The following is a 21,767-nucleotide window of genomic DNA, read 5'->3' as shown; positions in this document are numbered from 1 at the left end:
TTCATCCTTCAGGACTTAGCTGAAATCCTTCCCTCTACATATACTTCTCAGAACACTCCAAACTCATAGTGATTTTCACCATCCTTTTAGCTCCCACAGAACCGAATATTTGTAACAATTTTGGTATTAACCTCATATTACCTTGTGACTGATGTTCCTCCATTTGTGTTATTAGCCAACTTCTCACATATTTCTATTTTCTTTCCCCAAATTTCCAAGGAATATAAGCTCTTTGGGACACAAATCAAATCAGTTTCCCGAGGAGTACTTAAAGCAACATTGTTCATATAATAGGCACTTAATCAATGTTACTACCCGATTGTCATCAGTCACAGCTTATTATACTAATCAGTTTTTACTGTAACAATTCAACCAAAAAAATAAGACAATCTCTGTCCTCAAGAAGCTTACAGTCAAATAGAAAAAATAAGTAGCTATAATGCAAGACAGAAAACTACTAACTGGTATAAGAGGTATGGAGGTATATAATAATAAAATCATAATGAGATTTAATAACATTCCTTCTAATTGGGTTGAATATTACTAAATTGATAGGAAAGGTTTTTAGAACTCATTTAATATGTAAATTCAGACTAAATTCAGATGGAATTAAGAACAAAATCAACAATAATTGTAACTGATCTTTCATCAAATTTCAGCCTTGGGTTATTCTACTTGTCTACCTTCCCTATTACTACTCACAGAATGCTGAATAAAGCTGAAGAAAGTCTTATAAATCATGCTAATAATTATTACATTCATGTTTTCCAAATTCAGCTGGGCCCTCAATTCAGCATGACATTCCTTTTATTCCTCCCTACTTGATTCCCTATCTCACTTCAAACAAACTATTCCAAACTTTCTCATCTCCTCTTTCCCCTCCTCCAATTAGACTGAGAGCTTTCAAGAATGCTCAAGTCTCTTCCTTGTGCTTAAGAAACCTTCACTAGAATCTACCATCTTCTCAAGCTAAAATCATATAGTTCTCCTCTCTTTCTTGGCCAACTCTAAAAACTTAACTCCCCTCTTTGCTTCTAATTTTTCCTTATTCTCTTATTTACTCAGCAAGCTGCAATATAACTTTCAACCTTATCATTCATCTGAAACTGCTCTCTCCAAAGTTATCAATAATGTCTTAATCACCAAATCTATTGAGTTTTTTTCATTTCTGATCTTTCTCAGCCTAACTATTATATCACAGGTATCAAGGTGGCACAAGAGTAGAATATCAGATCTGTAGTTAGGAGGACCTGAGTTCAAATTCACACCCAGATGCTTACTAGCTCTGTGATCCAAGGCAAGTCACAGAAGTCTTCCTCAGTTTCCTCATCTAAAAAATGGAGATAAGTAACAGCACTACTGCAAAAGAGTGACAGTGAGGACAAAACAAAATTTTTAAAAATATGCTTTGCAAACTATTAAAGTGCAATATAAATGCTATCATTATTTACTACTTTTGAACACCCTTTACTCCTAGGTAGTATTCTCTGCTCTATGGGATTTTGTGACACTGTGTGTTGACCAGGAGGTCAATTCTTACCTCATTGCTCTTCTCAGTCTCCTCTGTAGGGTTATTCATTCATGTCACAATCCCTAACCGGGAATTCCCCAAAGTTCTATAGTAAGCCTTTTTCTCTTTTTCTCTACATTTTCTCTTGGTAACCTCATTAATTCCCAAAGGTTTAACTATTATCTTTATGTAGATGATTCCCAAACCTATATACCTAATCCTAGTCTCTCTCCTAAGAGTTAGTCCTGCCATTAACAATAAGCCAACAAACTAACTCAATGTGTCCAAAAGTTAATTATCTTTAAGAATTAGATAACACATGTAAAGTGCTTTATAAATTATTATTACTATTATTATTTCCATCTAAAACTCTTCCTTCTTTTAATCTTTCCTATCTCTGATAAAGGCAACATCAACATGCAAGTGTCCTAAGTCTGTCCCATTGTTATATCTTCATTCTCCTTCATCTCATATATGTAATCAATTGCCAAATCTTGCCATTTGTACTTCCACTAACATCTCCCAAAATCCAACCCTTTTCCTCAATTCATATAAAAACATATCACAACAGAATTAATGTAGAAGATATGAGAAGCTATTAAGTCAGACATTAAAGAAATTTGGAAAAATATGTAAAATCATGTCATTTTCACTAACTCTTTTTTGTTTTGGAAAATACTCTTCATAAAAATATTTGTGCTAATATGTAATAGTTTTATTATCACTATTCTTCAATGGATGAACATTTCAAAATTTTATCAGTTTTAATTTCTAATACAGCAAATATCAATAATCCACATAAACAAAATCTCTTTGGAATCATTTTCAAGGATGTAAAAATGTATTCAATAAATTTAAAAACTATAAGGCGGTGGGAGGAGTGGGGGTGATGGTAGTAGCAGATAATTCAGGGATAGAGAACCAGGCTGAAAGACCAGAGTTCTAGATCTCCAGCTTGCCCCTGAGACCCTGTAAGAATACAACATTCATTACTCCTAGAAGCATCAATAGGACCAGCTCAGACCTTCTCTCTAGAAGTATGCAGAACCTAAACCTAAAATCAAGTTAGATTATAGACTGGAAAGTTAGATTATAGTCTGGAAAAATGAGCCAACAACAACAACAACAACAAAAAAAGAATTCTACTCTAAAGAGATATTATGGTGGCAGAGATGCTCAAGACACAAACACAGAAGAAGACAATGATTCCAAAACATTCATAAGCAAAATCTAAGAAAATTTTTTAAAAATCTTGGAAAAAAGTTCAACTAGAATTCCTGGTAGAGCTGAAAAGAGAGTTTTAAAAAAAAGAGTTTTAAGGGTTTTCATAAATTAAATGAGAGCACTTGAGGGGGGAAAAATGGAAAGGAAATGAGAGCCATGGAAGAAAAAACTATAAAGGGAATTAACAGGTTGGCACAAAAAGTACAAAATCCTGCCCAGGCAACAAACTATCTCAAAATTAAAATAGACCAAATAATGGAGTCAACGACTCCATTAAAAAATATTAAAGCAAAGTCAAAAGATTGAAAAATAGAAGAAAATATAAGGCATCTTGTATTAAATACAAATGACCTAGAAAAAAAGATGTAGAAAAAATTTAAGAATTTGTGGAACACCATTACATTAAAAAGAAATCTTAATAGGAAACTGGGCAATTAGGTGGCTCTGTGGAAAGAGAATCAGATCTGAAGACAAGAGGTCCTAGATTTCGTGACCATGGGCAAGTCAATTACCACCTAGACCTTACCAGTCTTCTGCCTTAGAATCAACACAAAGCACTGAATCTAAGATGGAAGGTAAAGGTTTTATTTATTTTTAATATTTTATTTTCATAATTACCCACTCTTCCTCCCGTCCCTCCCCCTCCCAAAGATGGTAAGCAATTTGATTCAGGTTACACTTGTCATACAAAACACACTTCCATATTGATCGTTGTATTCTTAAGTGAATACTAATATAAAACCAAAATCCCAAAATAAGAACATGAATAAGCTAAAGTGAAAAATAGTATTTTTTATCTGAATTCTAAATCCATCAGTTCTTTCACTAGAGATAGATAGCATTCTTTGTCTTAAATAAAAAAAGTAAAGGCTTAAAAGAAAAAGGTAACTGCCCAGACCTCTTAGAAATACAGGGGTGAAGTAGAAGTAGAAAAAATATACTGATTATCTCCTGAAAGAAACCTTCTAGGAACATCCTAGGAATCCAAAATCTAGATCTTCCAGGTCAAAGAAAAAATGCTGCAAACAGTCAGAAAGATAAATTCCAGTACTAAGGAGCAACAGTCAAGACCACATAAGTTAGCAGCTACTACCATAAAGGGAGAAGGGTACTTGGCATAAAATATTCTAAGAGGCAATGGATCTAATAGACATCACTTTTAACCCAGTAAAATTGAGAATAATTGCAGAGGTGAAAAAAATTTTATGAAATAGAGGTCTTCTGGGGCAGATAGGTGTGGCTCAGTAGATTGGCAGCCAGGCTGGGAGGGAGGGAGGGAAAGGATTTCTAAGTATTCTTGATGAAAAGATTAGGGCTCTGTAGAAACACTGATATTCAAACATAGGAATCAAGAGAAACATAAAAAAGGTGGACACAAATAAACAATCATAAGGGGCTAAACTAGGACAAACTGTTTACATTTAAATATGAGATGACATGTGTGCCCCCTTTGAACCCTGGGAATCATAGAGGGAGTCTAATTAGACAAGGCTTATGAGTGGTTCTATTATGTCTTCAGAGCTGCCCATAAATTGGGGAAAAGCTAAACAATTAATGGTACAGATATGTGATGGAAAACTATTATGTTGTAAGAAAAGACAAAAAGAAGTTTCAGAGAAACCTGAAAGATTTGTATGAATTAATGCTGAACAAAGTGAACAGAAATCAGGAAAACAATAATTACAATGACAATGATATAATAAAAACAAATAACTCTAAAAAACTTTGCAATTGATTAGTGTAATGATCAACCAGAATTCCAGAGGATATTTCTAAAACATGTTACCTACCTAACAGAGGGTTGAAGGACTCAGACTGAGAATAAGATAATATACAATTATAACATGCTCAGTGCAAAAATGTGTTATTGCTTTACTATCTGTTGGCAACAGGAGTTTTGTTTTTCTTTAGTTCTTTGGGAGAGTTGAGGAAAGTGGGGTGAGAAGGCAGTTATCTGCTGACTAAAAAAACAAACATAAATATATATAATTTAATTTAAAAGAAAAAAAGTGGGGGGGGGGCAGCTAGTTCAGCTCACAACTCAATCACACATCCCCAAGGACTTTTGCTAGAGGCAGTCATTGTACTTATGTGCATAGTAGAAGTGTGTTATGTGTACTTCCCATTTTGTCACGCAGAATATTAAGAAGAGATATTCTAATGGTTGAAATGTAATAAAATTCAATTTTTATAGCTTCAAAAAACCCTAGAACATTAATTACTCAGTAGCAGAAAAAGGTTCTCATGTTACATGCTTAATATGAAGACAAAAACTTATCATGGAGGCACCTAGGTGGTTCTATGGACAGAAAATAAGGCCTAGAGATGGGAAGTCCTGGATTCAAATGCAAACTCAAGACACTTCCTAGCTGTGTGACCCTGGGCAAGTCACTTAACCCCAACTGCCTAGCTCTTACCACTCTTCTGCCTTGGACCTTGACCTGATACTTAGTATTAATTCTAAGACAGACGGTTATCAGTTTAAAAAAAAAGCGCTTATTGTAGCCAATCTAAGTACTATATGAGAGTTATTAATTTAAATCATCAAGTATCTACTGAGCCCTGACTAGGTGCTAAGCTGCAGAGGACATAAAATAAATATTAGAAATGATTTTGTTCTCAAGAAACATATAATAATAGGTATGTGAAACAACATAAGGCAGAACATGAATTAAATGCCAAAACTGGTGGTAGAGACAGCAACATAGGTTAGGGAAAGCAGAGTAAATTATAATAGCAAAGGAAGATGTTATTCAAGGAAGTGAAACTTGAGCTGGGTCCTATGGAATGGTTAGCATTCTCACAGAGAGAAAGGAAGGTGGATGGACTTCCAAACAATATGAAACAACATGAACAAAGGCCAAGAGGATGGCATATGGGTGATGTTTTGCAGAAGAATGGAAAAAATGGTCTATTGGGAAAAAAGAGCTTCTTTTGGGGTTCAGTGGAAAGTAAGATTGGACAGAGTAGGCAGGGGTCATAATTGTAGAATAAAAAAAAATGCCAAACTAGGATAACTTGAACTTTACCCTGTGAGCAAACTACCAGTAGCAGTCCAAATCCCTACAACCTGTTTTTATAAGGCTTATATACCTTCACATTTTTAAACAAAGTTTTAATTGGATTTAAAAATGTAAAAACCATTCTTAGCTCAGAGGTATAACCAAAACACTGTCATCAGCTATATTTTGCTGAACCATGCTACAGGCACTGAGAAATTACTGGAGGTTTTTGAGCAGTTGAGTGACATAATGAGAAGAGTATTTTTAAATGACTAATCTGGTGTCAGCTTGAAGGACATAACAGAGGACAAAAAGACTAGAGGCAGAAACTGTCAGGTGACTTTACTATAATAATCTATGAGAAAAATGTTAGAAATTCAAACTAAAATCATGCTAGGAGGAAAGAGAATAAAAGAAACATTTAAATGGAAGAAAAGAAAGAGCTTTGGCAACTAATCAAATATAAGGAATTTTCAAGAAAGGAATATTCAAGGATGGCCCTTGAATAGGGAAAATGTTGTTTCAATGGATAGAAATAAGAGTACTAGGAGAAGAGCCAGTTTTGAAGGAGAATGTGAAGGATGGATTCTGGGTATCTTGAATCTAAAGTGATAGCAACATGTGAGAGGAATGTCAAATATGAATGTGGAAGAATTGGTTACACAAATTAGATAACAGATTCATAGAATTATACAAGCAGAGGTAATAATTGAAGTGCTGAAAATGGTTGTTTTCAAGGAACAGAGAAAAGCAAAGACTAGGCAATTTATAAAAGTCAAAGAAGTGTATCATCCTAAATTTAGAACCAGAAGGGACTCTATAGGTTATCTTGTTTGCTCTCCCCCCCACTCCCACCCTATTTTACAGAAGAAGAAACTGAGGCTCAGAAAGGTAAAGCAAATTATGCAAAGTCACATAAGTGATAAAATGATAGAGACAAGATTCAATTCCAGGTTCTCTCTCATCCAGGGTTCTTTCTACTACTAGGAGCAAAATAAAGATAACTTAAGAGTCCAGAAGCCCCAAAAAGAGTTTCAAAGAAAACAAATGATCAGTATCACATGCTTCAAAAGTCAAAAAGAATAGGAGCTGAGAAAAGGACACTAGTTTTCAGCAAGGAAGACACTGGTGACCTCCAAGAGCAAAGTTTTAATAGAGTGATTGAGTGGAGGACAAAAAAAAAAAATTGGTACAAACACTGGCCATATGACTAGCTCTATGAGGAAATACTATACTCACTGGTCACTACGGAAGTCTAGCATTCGTAGGTGATGGAGTGTGGAAGTAATGTCTTGAGGGCAGATTCCAGTCAATTTGCTTAATTTTTTAATGCTGATTTGCTTGTCATTTTGATGATAAAGGCACTCCAATATTACACTTTTCCAATAAGCCATGTAGGAAAGACGACCTAGATCAGATAATGGTTTCTCTGGAGACCCAGCTTGGCCTTCACGCTTTGACAACAAATAACCTAAGGAAAAAACAAAAGTCAAATTTGTAATCAGAGAGTTTAAAAAGGCTAGTTTATCAAACAAATACCGTACCTATATTAATCACCAAGACACCATGTTTAACACTGTGGATCATTTTTAATGTAAAAGTTTGTTAATGTATTAAAGTATTGTTTAAAATATAGGATATCTTATTAAAAGGCTGCATTAACAAGAATTTTGATCTTATACTAGAACCAAATTATTTTCAAAGTTCTACCCAGCCTTAAAATGCCCTACATTGAATGAGCCATTCGTGTCTGTTTTGTTGAACAATGCATGTTAGGACCACTAGATGGCAATAGTTACTTGTTTTAAATTATGAAATATGAAGACAATTTCTGTATTCATGCAATATCTTCATCAAGGCTATATTGTCCCTATGAACTAAAGAGATGATAAATATCATTTCCATTTTGTACATGGGAAAAATGAATTACCACTAAATGACATACCTTCTTAACTCATTGTTGGCCAAAGACAGTAAAGAGATTCTACTAACATGTGCAAAGTGTAGGGGAAAGTATTAGTGGATTTAGGATAACAGGTGTAGAGCTAGGAGATCATTTAGACCAACTCTTCATTTTAAGATAAGAAAACTCCCAGAGAGATTACCTGATCTGCCCAGTGTCACAAAGGTCATAAGTGACAGACTAGATTTGAACCCAAGTTCTCTGAATGAAAACCTAGTTCTCTTTCCATTGTACTATACCTCTTCAATAAGTGGTATTGGGTTCAAATTCTGCCTCTGATAACCATAAAACTTTGAGCAAGTTAATCTCTCTGGATCTCTTTCTTTTTTCTGAGAAAGAGCTTAGACCAAGTGACCTCCATAGGCCCTTATAGTTCCAAATGTGATGAGCAGACATTGAGGTGACCATTCTCATACCAAGTTCGATGTCCTAGGGCTTCAGGAGCACATCCCAAAGGGGCATATACTCAGAGATCATGGACTTGCCTAGAAAGGGCCCCAAAGGTCATCTAATACAACAACTTCCTTTTATACTGGAGAGGTCAGATGAGACCAAGGATACCAAGGCAATGAGGGTCAAGAGGCAGGCTTTGAATCAAAGCCTTCTGACTCTGGAGTAGATGTATATTCCACTGTACCCTATTATTTACTGATAGAACTAAGCAAAATATTAAGAGCCGTGGTGAGAGAAGAATCTATGGTCTACATTTTCATAATGAATGAGAAATTCAATCACTACTCCAAACCCTTTTGACTTTGCCACCAATGTGTAAACCAAATCTGAAAAGTGGTATTCCTAAATAAAAGTCTGGCTTAGACTCAAGATGCAACAGCAACTGGTTTGGAAATTCTATAGAAGACCTTCATTGAAAATGATTACTTCCATCTGCCTAGTTCTCTTTAGAGTAAGATTTTCATAAGCATATGTGTTATATAAGGTAAGATGGATAAATATTTCTAAAACTTTCTAATATTGACTTTTGACTTACACTGGCTGGCTCAAAATCTGGGCTTACTGTTAACACCATTATCAATGCATGGATTTAGTATTTGTTTAGAAGTATGAATATGGAAATACTCTGAGATTTTTTTAATTTCCCTAAGGAGAGGTCTCATGCCAAAGGGTAGAGCACTTCTTGATGCTTAAATTCAGTACCCTCAGTCTTCTAACCATCACAGAGATAAGAAAGAGTAGGTATTATCAATGATTTCTTGGATTTTTCTTACAATGCCTATTTAGTCCTTTAGTTCTCTCATCTGTAAAATAAATATGTTGAAGAGCTAGATTATTGGCCAGGTCTAACATAATATGATTTAACAACTTCTAGACAGATTTCTAAACTACAGTCTTTTACTGCCTACCTCAGTCCTGCAACCTAAAGCCATGGTCTCCATTTGTAGATTATTTCTTATACTACTACCAAAGCTACATTACTAACTTTCATCTGAATATCTTCTCCTTTCTCCTGTTTGCTTCTAATCTTTACAAATATGCATTTCTTTAATACTCAGTTACACCAGATGTATCATTTCATTGTTATATATGATTACTAGTGTTATGACAAAAGCACTACACATATATGTACAATTAAGTTATCTAGGTCAGAACACTATCAGTATGGAATAACAATTTCTGAATACTTCTCTAAACTTCAATTGTTTTTCTTTCATACTCAAAGCAAATCTCTGCACATTTAACTATCACAACAAGTTTATGGAACTGTATTACCAAATCTGAGCTAAGCATTGTATCTTCACAACTAAAATGGCTTTTTATCATTGATCCGAAATTTTAGTTTCTATGAATCACATTTTAAAATGTCATAGCTGACTAAGGTGTAGTACATATTCTCAACATGTGGTAAGGCATTTTAACAACAAGAGGCATGCCTACATTTTCCAAGGCAATATGGGTAATGGAAATCACCACCTGTATGAGTCCTATACTTCTGCTACTGACACTAATTTCAGCACTTACATGATACAGTTTTGGTATTATGTTACAAAAAATGCATGAAATTGAGTTCTATTTGAATAATATCTACAATTCTTCATCCAAGGCATTTTTATAGGAAATACACAGATCTGGCATATGACATTATTATTCTAAAATAATTTCTGACCAAAAAGAAAAAGATTAATAGTAATGTGTAGGTCAGTGATGGGCAAACTTTTTAAAGAGGGGGGCCAAAGGAAAGGAAATGCTCATCTATCAGTCTGTTTCTAAGGCAACTCTTTTGAAGTATCATTGTATTGTAGCCTACTCATTGTATTCGTCAGATTAGGAATAATGTCTTGTGGCCCCATAGAACATTTCAGGGGGGCCACATCTGGCCCGCCAGCTGTGGTTTGCCCATCTGTGGTGTAAGGGATTCATCTTCTAATCAAAGAAGTAAAGTTCCATACATGGACATGTCAAAAGACACTAACAACCAATATAATTTTATGTTTCATGATTATCTTTAAAATAAAGAACCCCTGGGGCAGCTGGGTAGCTCAGTGGATTGAGAATCAGGCCTAGAGATGGGAGGTCCTAGGTTTAAATCAGGCCTCAGACACTTCCCCGCTGTGTGACCCTGGGCAAGTCACTTGACCCCCATTGCCCACCCTTACCACTCTTCCACCTAGGAGCCAATACATAGAAGTTAAGGGCTTAATAAATAAATAAATAAATGGAATAAAATAAAGAACCCCCACAAAGACAAGATGGATATGTTGATATGTTCTTACTGAAGTCAATGAGGAACCTGCCATAGCCCTTGCGCTGGTATTGAGGAAGAATCATTATACAGGAAACGTTGTACTTCTGTTGGCAGTGCTTTTCCTGGTGGAAAAAAAAAATAGAAGCCAAGTTTAAAAACAACCGGCTGGTAACATTGAGCAGCAGTGCTAATTATCATGAAACAAAGGCTAACAGTAAAAGCTAGAGCCTTCTGGGAATAGCAAAGAAAATCAAGAGAAAATACTCCACTGAGAAAAGACAGGACAATGTTAAGTCATTGCCATTATCCATAAAGCAATAATCCTAGGAGAATAAAAAGAAATAAAAATGCAACATCTAAAACCTTCTGCCACTTAGAAATTATGTCATAGGCAAAGGTCAATGGAGGAATTTCTCCAATTTCATAGGGATGCAAATGCTAAAAGACTGTATGCCATTCTGGAAATGAGAGTGTTTGTGGTTCAAAGGTCTATGATTTTCTATTCTAATACTATTCACTCTAATACCATGATAACTAAAAGAGGTAGATAAACTCAATTTTATGTGTATCTAAAGAGCTGCAAATAAATCAAATTATACTTTAAATCATGCTTGTGTTAAAAACCTTTAGTAACAAAGAGAATCTTATGGTTAATTCTTCTATAAAACTGATCCTAACACCCTACCTCAATCTGTTTTGTAAACCAGGATTTTCAATCAGGTTTACTTCAAGCAAGGGGCAAAGAAATGCTACAGCTAGAGTAGAAAAATAGATACAGGGAAAACTTTTTAGCAAACCTTGCTTCTTTACTGAAGTGATTACAGTAAGCTCAGACTTCATGAAGTACTTACTAGCTTTGAAGGATCAAAAATACAGATCAGGAAGAGATGGTAGAAACTAGAAATTCATTCAGATAGAATATGGAGGGTAATGACTGTGTTTACTTCACAAGAAGTTCTATCTATCACCATCAAGGGAATAAAAAGCCATTTAAAAAACTTCCCCCTTGAGTAGTAACTGCAGTTCAGGTCCCTAAGAGAATATTCTGTTCAATGTTACTAAGCAGCTCCATGCCCTGAGTTTCTGAATTCTTTCTATATAAAATACAGGGCCTAAAACCCAGAGTCCAAAGAACACAAGAGCCTTGATTATCTGCCAGAAAAACCTGGAAGAAACCATCTTCAAGTCTCCCATGTGAATCTATAAATTTTCATTCATCCATAATCCTTGTCAAAACAATCCATAATACTTTCATTTGCAAGTTCTTACCTTAGAAAAGTAGCCAACAAGATGGCAGCCCTTGACATCATTCTGTGTCAATACATAGAAAAGAAATGGTTCCACATCATAATAGAGTGTCTTGTGGTCAAGAAAGAGCTTTGCCAATAGGCACAAATTTTGACAGTAAATTGTACTGACATTCCCATCAACCTAAAAAAAAATGATATATTAGGTTAAAACATGGTACCATAGAAGCTTTTCCTGGGAAAGTCATAGTATTAGGTGTAAGTATATGAGAAATCATAATAGTGAAGTTATCACTGGGTTCTGGAGTGATTCCTTCCAGATGTCAAATTACGAGTCTTAGCCTGCATTAAGACAACTCGAAATGCAAAAAAAAAAAAAAAAAAAAAAAAAAAAAATCTCAACTTGACAAAATAAAGTTTTCCTTACAAAACAATTCACCTAACAAAAGTACTCTCTGAATGAATCTATGATTAACAAACTTCTTTAATAAATTAAAAATATTGTTTAATTTAAACACTTTTCCCTAACCTATCAAAAGAAACTAAAACATACTTGTAGAATGATGTATACTAATGGACAGGGATACAAAAAAATATCCTCCACTTTTGATGATTCTTGATGAACTTCAAAAGGAGGTATGCTATGGGTCCTGTTGTTGTGGTAAGTAGCCTAGAGGACAATTACCTAAGCAAGATCTCTCTTGGAACTGGCAAGCATAAGCAGAGAATGTCTTATTGGTTTTGACATTCCCTTTTTTCCTAAGAGCTACTAAAATTTGATCTCTCCCAATGCGTTGAGGTATGCATATCAGATAAATTGGCTGTTGCTCTCCAAAAGATAGTGTGCACACTTACCCTGACAATGCAGAAACAATTAATTGAGCTATGAAATTACATAAAGGATGGGCTGGCAAAATTTGAAAGCTAAAATGATGAAAACAGTTTTTTCCTCTAAAAGAGAGATCTCCAAGTTTCTTCTAGCTATTGTGTGAGAGCTCTTTCATTTATTCAAAATTTTTGCCTAATCTTGAAAAGGTGAAAAGCAATTACTTCTGAAAACTGATCAACAGGTAATTTTTACACATAAATTCACATTTTATTAGTTGTCCAGCAAAAATGGACTGACTAGTTTAAGCCTGATAAAAATATATTAGTAGAATTGTTTTAGCAATAGCAATTTCCTTATAAAAGAAAACTATTCCCATTTTCTAGTCAACATGTACTAACTGTGTCATTTAAAATCACTTGGGGTCCTTAAAACTACATTTCCCGTGGTCCAATGGGTTTCCTGTTTTGGATGACGTATTCAAGGTGAGGGACTGTTTGAAATTAGGGGGAAGCGACTTGGAACTTCCTCTTTAGTTACCTGAGCTCGAGGAGAGAGGAAGGTAAATGGCTAATACAACTTTTGTTAACATACTGCAGCAAGTTCTGTTTGAGAAATCCTGTCCATTGTCTGAATTCATAAATCTTTGTCTACTTTGCAGTCAAAATATGTTGTCTTGGGTAGGATGCGAATAAGAGAGTAAGGGGTCCTAGGGATGCGTGATGATTCCCTCCAATGCAGAACTACATACTTATAACTAATGTTCTTAAGAAAATTGTCCTGGGGTAGCGGGGGTGAGGGATGGGGTTGAAAAATTAAGTGAATACACACATATTCAGTATTAGAGGTGGGAACTGAATATCAAGATGTTCCCAACTCAACAGTCAGCTCCCAAAGCACTATGCCATGCTGCCTCACTAAGCAGTAGCCTTAATAAAAGGAAACACTGTAAATAACTGATATTGAGATGTTGATGGGTTTTTTTAATATTCTAAGATTATACAGGTCTGGACCATGGGGTTAATACAAATAGTTGTGGGGATGCTTTGTGAAAAAACATGTCAAAAGTTTAAATACAATAAAATAAGACTAATTAATTCATGATTTTCCCCAAGTTCTTCAGACAGTTTGATAATCTTACATCTAAAAACTATGCTCAGAGTTCCCAACTTGACAGTACAATTTCATTTTTGAGTTTTTACCAGCTTTTGAACAAATAAATTAAAAATAAGACTGGTCTTGAGAATGGTTTCATTTGAAAGTCAGTAATAAAACAATTTGGAAGTAGGAAGACCTGGTTTCAAGTGTACTTTCTATCAATGCAAATCTTCTTGTACTATATAAAAAGTTCTAAAATTGACATCTGTGATAACATTTGTGTTTCTAAATTTAATTTATTGCTTCACCATACTTAACCTTCCAAAAGCATTAGGTACCAAGTTACATCTTGCTCTTAAGGAGTTTATAAATGAATGGAAATGAGTGGAGGACAGACAGATATGCAAATAAGTATAAAAGGGAAAGGGAGATGAATATAAAAGAGTAGATTCAGGCAATGTGCTTGGTATGAAAAAATCTAAAGGAGAAAAAAGTCAGAAAATTTTTATTTTAATGAATAGAGGGGTGGGATGGGGTCAGGGTTGCCAGGCAATTCACTTAACGTATGTCTGCCTCAGTTTCCTTATCTGTAAAATGGGATAATAATAGTACCTATTCTACCAGGGTTGATGCAATGAAAATGAAATAATAGCTGTAAAGTGCTTTGTGAACCTTAAAGTGCTACATAAATGCTAATTATGATGATTGTAATGAAGAAGAACATAGAACAAGAAAGGTAGAAGAAGTCAGATTATAGAAAGCCTAGATCACATGTTAATGTTTTATTCATATTTTAATGATTTTAGCCATCTAATTATATTTTTATTATAGTAGGCAACGAAAAACCACTGACATTTGGGGGGATATAATAAAGATATATTAGAATTATAGTAGCAAGAGTATTCAGACAAGCAGTGCAAAAGGACATATTAGGCTTAAAAGTATCAAACAAGAAGAGCAGTTAACAAGCTATTACAGGAGTCCAGACGAAAGGAAATAACACCTGAATAAGGGTGTTGCAATGGAGCTGATTTTAGAGGAGCATATGAAATATCATTTAAGCAAAATAAGCAGAATTTGGCAACTAATTGGATTTTGAGATGACAAGATTCAAGGAATGCAAAGATTACATGCCTAAATGACTGAGAGAATGGTCAAGCCACCATCAGAAACAGAAAGTTACAGAAAGGAATGGATTTCTTTGGTTTTCTTTATTTTTTTTTTTTAAGAGATGGAGTATGGCATAAAGAAACAATGATTTAGTTCCAAATTTGATTAGATTGAGGACTCAGTAAAACATTCAAGTAGACATGTACAATAAGCAACTGAAAATATAAAACAAGAGATCTTGGAAGAAGATGGGAATGGATTAGTCTTCACAGAAGTGATTCTTAAAAACATGAAATTGAGTAAGAAAATAAAGAAGGAGAAAATATAGGAAGAGGAAAGTAGCTGGACCACACCCATGTTTAAAGAGTGGGAGGATGGTGAGACAGCACTTAGAAGGGGAAAGTCAAAGAGGTAGGAGAACCAGGAGAGCGCAGTGCTCTAAAAGGTAAGAGAAGAGATGGTGACCTAGTATTAAATGATGCAGAGAGTCAGATGAGGATAGAGTAGCTGGGTGGCACATCAGATAAGAACACTGGGTATAGAGTCAGGAAGACCTAAGTTCAAAATCCAGCCTCTAACACTTAGCTGTGTGACCCTAGAAAAGTCACTTAACTCTGTGTCTTACTTTCTTCATTTATAAAATGAGCTGGAGAAGGAAATGGTAAAATACTGGTATCTTTGTGAAGAAAACCTCAAATGGAATCATGAAGAGTTGGACATGACTAAAAATAACTAAACGATGAGAATACAAGAGGTCATTAGAGTCCTTGAAAAAGAAAATAATACAGTACTAGAGGTAGAAGCCAGATTTGAAGGAGTTGATAAGTGAGGTGGTAGCAAGGAAGTGAAGACAATATACATAATTTATTCTTTCTAAAAATCTAGTAGAGAAGAAGGATACAGAATGATAGTTTAAGGGAGTATCAGGGTCAAGGGAAAGGATTTTAAGATGTAAATTAAGAGGCAGGATACAATAATACAGAGTCAATTTCAAAGTCAAGAAAATCTTGGTTCAAGTTTTGCCTCTGACACATATCAGCTATGTGACCCTGGACAAGTCACTTAAAACTCTCAGTGTTCTAAGGAACTCTCTATGACTAGAAGATGAAGAGACGCTGCCAACCAATATCAGTAGTTTCCTCATCCAGGAATTCCCAATATTAACAAAATCACAGGTGGAGTCCCTATCTCTACAGGCTAAATTGGGCTAGACATATTTGTAAGCTGAGGGAAGAAAGAGCCAGGAGAGAAATAAGAGGGAGGAGAAGAGGGAAAAGAAGAGAGAAGAGGTAAAAAAGGGAGGGAGAAAAGGAATGAGAAGAAGAGAGGGAAGGGAAGAAGGAAGGGTCAAGGAAGAACAGTAAGGGGAGAGGAAGAGTGAGTGGAAGGGAGGAAAAAGGGAGAGGGCAAGGGACAGTGAGAGAGAAGCAAGGTCAAATTAGAAATCAAGGCAGCACACTTAGGGTATAACTTCAGCAAAAAGAAGAAACACTACTTCCTCTGAGCTCAAAGGGCACCAAGTAGTTAGGATGAACACACAAGAACTCAGATTTCAAGTCAAATGTCAATATTATTGTATTATTGTAATGTATGACAAGTAATGTCATCTGCAGAGTGTGAAGGAGAGGAGTGTACATTCTGGAACTTATGGGAAGGTGTGGAGAACTAACAGTATTGGATATGATAAATATAAAAGTATTTTTAAAATGAGGAAAGTGATTGCAAATGCAGCAGTGAGGGCTAGGCTGATGATAAATAGCATAAATCTGTGGTAAATTCGGCATAATTTGTGATATTCTTCAGCATATTACCTCAGATCAAAAACACAAAGAGAAGATACATGGAAGAAGTCACCCAGAGTCAAGGGTTATTTATAGTAGGACTGGTTGGAATATCAAAGGATCAAAGGATTCAAAAGTGGAGAAAGCATTATTAGGGAGGGAGTGGGGGGAAGAACAAGCATTTATATAGCATCCGCTATGTGCAAAGCAGTGTGCTATGCACTTTCTAAGTGTTATGTCATTAGAATATTAAACTGGAAGATACAAGTATGAAGGGGGGCCAGACCAGTGTTGATAAACCAGAAGTTACAGGAATTTGAAAAATCAAAGGACATAATGAGGGTCAAGAAAAGGTTTGAAAAAAATTAAGAGAAAGAGGGGTTTAGAAAGATAAGAGATTTTGGTCAGAAAGGAGAAACACAGATTTTTAGGATATGGAGGCTAAGTACTTTCAACTGATAGTGGGAGCTGAAGCATGCCCACTCAAGTGGGTGGCTGACATAAGAGTTAAGGAAGAAACCAAAGGAGTAAAAATTTCAAGAAAGTGTGAAAATAATGTCATCAACATGGCCAGTCTCTCAGGATGATGACAGAGAAGATGAGATAAAGACTGTGAGCCATGTATTCAAGTCATAATGAAAGTTATGAGCATAATGGGAAACAGGTTGATGAAAATGTCTAAGAGAAAGGGTAGTTATAATCAGCTAGAATAAATTTCCAAGGAGTTGTTGTTATGTGGCAGTAAAAGAGCAAAGGTATAGAACTGACAGTGAGAGAACAAAAAGTATATATTTCTAGATACTCCCAATAAGGTGGAAAACAATAAGCACTTAAAAAGCCAGCCAAAAAGTGGCTCAGGAGAAAGCCAGATTTCAGGTACTAGAAGGTAGGTTGGGAGTTATGCTCACATATCACATAGGAGAAGTAGAAGAAAAAGAAAAGGATGCAGGATAGCCAGAAACTATCACACCATGTGCCTTGGCTGTTCTTTATCAGAATTTTAAGAGGGGGAAAGAAAAAGGGAGAGAGAAATGGGAGAAGTTAAGTGGAAATTTCTAAACTTTGAGTGACTGGGGCAAGTTTTATAATCAACTAGTTGATCACTACTAGCTTTCTGGGGAATCTTGCTCAAAATTTTTTCAATAGATTCATGTATTGATGAGTTAGTATTCACTCATGCAACAAGAATTTATTAAGTGCCTACTGCATACACAATACCAAAAGATACTACACTGTTTTATTCTAACCCAATTTATGTTCTTTTGTTTTTAAATTTCTATAGCACTTATAGGCACTGCTTAAGAGGGCTCTTAACATCTCACATTATTAACTAACTGCTCTCTATATATGTAACTATATGGCTTACTTGAGGGGAGAGAACATGTCTTCTATAGTACTCCTTTTTTAAATCGCCTAGTGATTGGCAGAGCGATGGACTTGAACTAAACAGCAAGGGGACACACAGAAATACAATCATAATATCATAGACATAGTGCCTGTCATAATAACAGCATACACCCAGAAAAAGCACTAAGTACAGTTAATTAAAGACAATAAATGATGTCTAATGAGAGCTGTGGACTCCATTTTAAATATACTTGTACGCCTGAGTCCAATTCAGGATTAACAGTTTTGTTCATTCTTCACAATGCTGTCCTGTTTGATGACTTGGAGTATGTATGCCACAAAAAAGAGCAAACAAGTTTCTAAAGACCTAACAATGGCCAGGGTGCAGAGCTGGAGATTATAGGGAAAAAAAATCACTACAATTTAAAAATGAAATAGAAAACAACCACTAAAAACAGATACCTTACCTCAAAGACAGAGATATTATTCTTTCTGTAAATCTCATTAGCAGGAGGGTGGAACCAACCACATTTCTTCATGTGCTGCTGTAGAATAGTTCTACTTTTCATATACTTTAGACAAAATTCACAAAGGTACAACTTAGGCAGCCTGTAAATAAAGATGAAAAAATGGGGCTTTTGATTGATCTGGGCCATACTAAACGATGATAACAAGCACTACATCTTATTTTTATAGGGCTTTTAAACTTCCAAAAGCTCTTTTCTTTCTCCCCCTCCCCCAGATTGATTATCCCAGCTGAGCTTCATAACTACCTTATATAAAGTAAGGACCAGCATGTGTCATCCTCCCCATTTGAAAGATAGTTAAACTAAAGCCAAAAAAAATTAAATGGATTGGCTACAGTCTAAAAGCTATTTGATTAGTGGCAGAAGCAGAATTAGAACAAGTTTCTTAGTTCTGACTCTTTCTACCAGACCATGCTGAAAATACAACATTTTATCTAAAAAGAGAAAGACTAAGTCAGAACCAGCATGGTGTACTGGAAAAAGGATTCAACTTGGGAGTCAAAAGCCTGAGATTTGAGTCTAAGGTCTGACACTAAACAGTAACATCACTTTTCTGAGGCTCAGTTCCCTCATCTTGAAAATGTAGGAGTTAAATTAGATGATTCTTTAAATGTGCTCCAGCCTAGTTCTATGATGAGAGCACCAAAGTATTTCATTCACATATTCCTAGCTCTTATCTGATATTTATATAACTTTTATGTTTTAAGAATTTTAGAATGTTCCTAATGAAGGGCACATATATGTACAGAACAAGAAATGCCAGAATTTTTGCAGCTGAGAGAAACCTTAAAAGAATCATTTAGTCTATTCCTCTAATTTAAAAGATAAATAAGCTGAGACACAAAGAGTGACTTGCCCAAGAAAACCAGAACCAGACCAGTTTTTCTGACTAAGCCAAGGCCAAAAAAAAATGTGTCAACTGGTAGCCACCATTCTAGTAATAAGTCTCTACAAACTTAGTCTGGCCTTCTGATGACAGATGTGCCATCCATTGTCAAGAACCACAATCAAAGCCCTTTCAGGGCTTGAACTCCAGTGGCATGACCTTTAAGAATTTAGTGTGTCACCTTTGTACAAGATGAAACACTGGAATAAGGTTTTAATGGAATTTTTAAAAGGACAGGCTCCACAAATTCTGAATACAATTAGTTTTACTCTATCCTGTACTCTAAAACTCAGGGTTTTTATCACTTCTCTTCAAAGAAGAAAATGCAATTATATTTAAGAAATCATCATATAACAAGTTAATATATAATATAATCAAGAAAATATACAATAAAATTTTTGTTTTTCAACTGATAGCTTAGACAGTACTGTGCTGCACTGTTAATTTATATATACAATAAAATCTCATTAAGTCAGAGTTTGAAACTTTTTGACCATGTCTGAAGGAAATTTACCTTTTCACCATCTAAGAAAAAAAAAGGACCTGGTTACATATATTAATAATATGAAAATAATAGTAAAAGAGATAGGAATGAGAGACTGGGTCTCTGATTTCATTGGCAAAGAAAAGTTCTGAGTGAGGAAATGCTCTCTGTTAATGTAGGTTGAAACCTTATCTGCAATTTTTGGCCTAAGAGAGTGAGCAGACTTAGTTTAAGAGAGTGATTAGCCTATAGCACACCAAGAGGTTATATGACACCATCCAGGGTCAAAGAGTCAGAATGTGTCAAAGGCGAACTTAAACTCACATCTGAAAGTAAACATGTTAAGCATACCCACTAATAACAACAGTAAACTAACTTCAAGTAGCACATTAGAAAAAGACTTTGTATAAACTTTGAATTGAATTTAAAACTCTGAATTAAAATGTGCTCATTATAAAACATTTTTAAAAAAATTTTAGGTTTTCCTAGCACTCTTATGCTTTCTTTGTTCCCAATATTAATGCTCGTAAAATAAAATCATAATTTTGTTATGAAACAGACATGCCACTATTTTATAATGACCTCCTTCTTTTAAGTATATGATTAAAAAAAAAAACTATTCTTGTTCCAGTCTACTCTTTTACTACCTTAAATGATAGCTATTAATGCCATTCTGCATCATTATTACCATCATCAATTATTGTTGAGTGCCTTCTGTGTCTTTAAATAATTTTCATCTTTTTTCATTAAATTCACATTGAATTGTCTAAAACTTTTCAATAAAAAAATCTCCAAACTGTCAGTACAATTATATTTCCTTTTCCATGATGCTTTATTTATAGTCTACTTTTTTTAAAATTAGGAATTCACTTCCAAATTTGAAAAGAAATTGCTATGATTTGGCATTTTTGAATAAATACAACTCATATTTTCTAATATATCCTTATTTCAGGCAAGTTAATATAGATTCTATTATTTGTACAATCCCTATCAAAATCGAATTTTAAAATAACCTTTCTGGAGCAGAACCAATTCCTTTTTTCTAAGCTATTTTGTTCTGTTTACCTTGTATTCTACCTGACTTTACTGCTTAGGCTCAGAGTGAAAGAGGGACAAGATAAATAACATATCCCTTCCATACTACTTATATTCCTAACTCCAGGTACTTAAAGGACCCATTCATAAATCTAGATACCTAAAGTAGGCCAGTAGCTCTATTAACTGACTGATAAGTATCTTATAACTGTTAAGATTGCTTTGAGGAACAGCTGGAGTTTAAAATAAGTTTCTCTCAAAAGGAAGAGTGAAATCTATAAAGCCTGGACAATATAAAAAGAATTAATATCCTCCTGATGGCTACCGAAATGGATAAAACATACCTTTTATTTTTCCACTCTATCTCTATTCATCTACAGTGAAATCTCACCTACAATTTTAACTCATCTAATCTTAAAGGCTCAGAAGTAATTCCCAAGAGGTGATTTCACGTCTTCAGCTTAAATGTTGCAACCCAGTGAAAAGCAAATGTTTTTTTCTCTAAATCACTATTAGAAACTTAAAAAAAAATGCTACATTGTTTGTGTGGTAAGTTAAAAGAGCAATTGGACTAAATATGTTGTCTAAATTTTTGGAAAGCTAATTCTCAATTTTAATAGCAGCTAATTACTTCATTCTAACTATAAAATCACAAGGAAAAAATAAAATGTACTTCCTAAGGTGTATAATAGATTTTATCTTCTTTTAAAAACTTCAGTGACAATCTAAATCCAAAAGTCAATTCATTACTGGTCCACAAAATTTTTACTATTAAAAGTAGTTCTTCAAATGTACAAACTTAAAAACACAAAATACTTTCTAACTCATTCCTTTTACCCCAACTCTTTTTCCCTATAGATCCCATAAGCTGCCACACCAAAGCTTCAAAAAACAGCTAAGTCCATAAGAGAGACTTTTGATATCTTACTGGTCTACAGTAATATTTGGGTTGGAAAACACTGCAAGGTTAATGACCTCCCTCTGATTTCTGGGTTACAAAAATATATTATAAGTACTTTCTGAAGG

At 34.7% G+C, this 21,767-nt stretch overlaps 1 protein-coding gene across 1 annotated transcript in view; it reads right to left on the bottom strand.

Annotated features, from left to right (window-relative positions):
- The window catches only part of KAT6A (lysine acetyltransferase 6A), a 138,902-nt gene that overhangs the window by 10,241 nt on the left and 106,894 nt on the right, over nucleotides 1-21,767 (bottom strand). The window contains exons 9-12 of the mRNA XM_044663548.1: nucleotides 18,277-18,418; nucleotides 11,670-11,831; nucleotides 10,429-10,522; nucleotides 6,976-7,207 (exon numbers count right to left, since the gene is read on the bottom strand). Coding sequence (XP_044519483.1) covers nucleotides 6,976-7,207; nucleotides 10,429-10,522; nucleotides 11,670-11,831; nucleotides 18,277-18,418 — 630 coding nt within the window. The remainder of the gene's footprint in view (nucleotides 1-6,975; nucleotides 7,208-10,428; nucleotides 10,523-11,669; nucleotides 11,832-18,276; nucleotides 18,419-21,767) is intronic.

This window comes from Gracilinanus agilis, chromosome 2 (assembly GCF_016433145.1).
Source record: "Gracilinanus agilis isolate LMUSP501 chromosome 2, AgileGrace, whole genome shotgun sequence".
Classification (NCBI taxonomy): domain Eukaryota; kingdom Metazoa; phylum Chordata; class Mammalia; order Didelphimorphia; family Didelphidae; genus Gracilinanus; species Gracilinanus agilis.
This window is presented reverse-complemented; position numbering and strand designations above follow the sequence as displayed.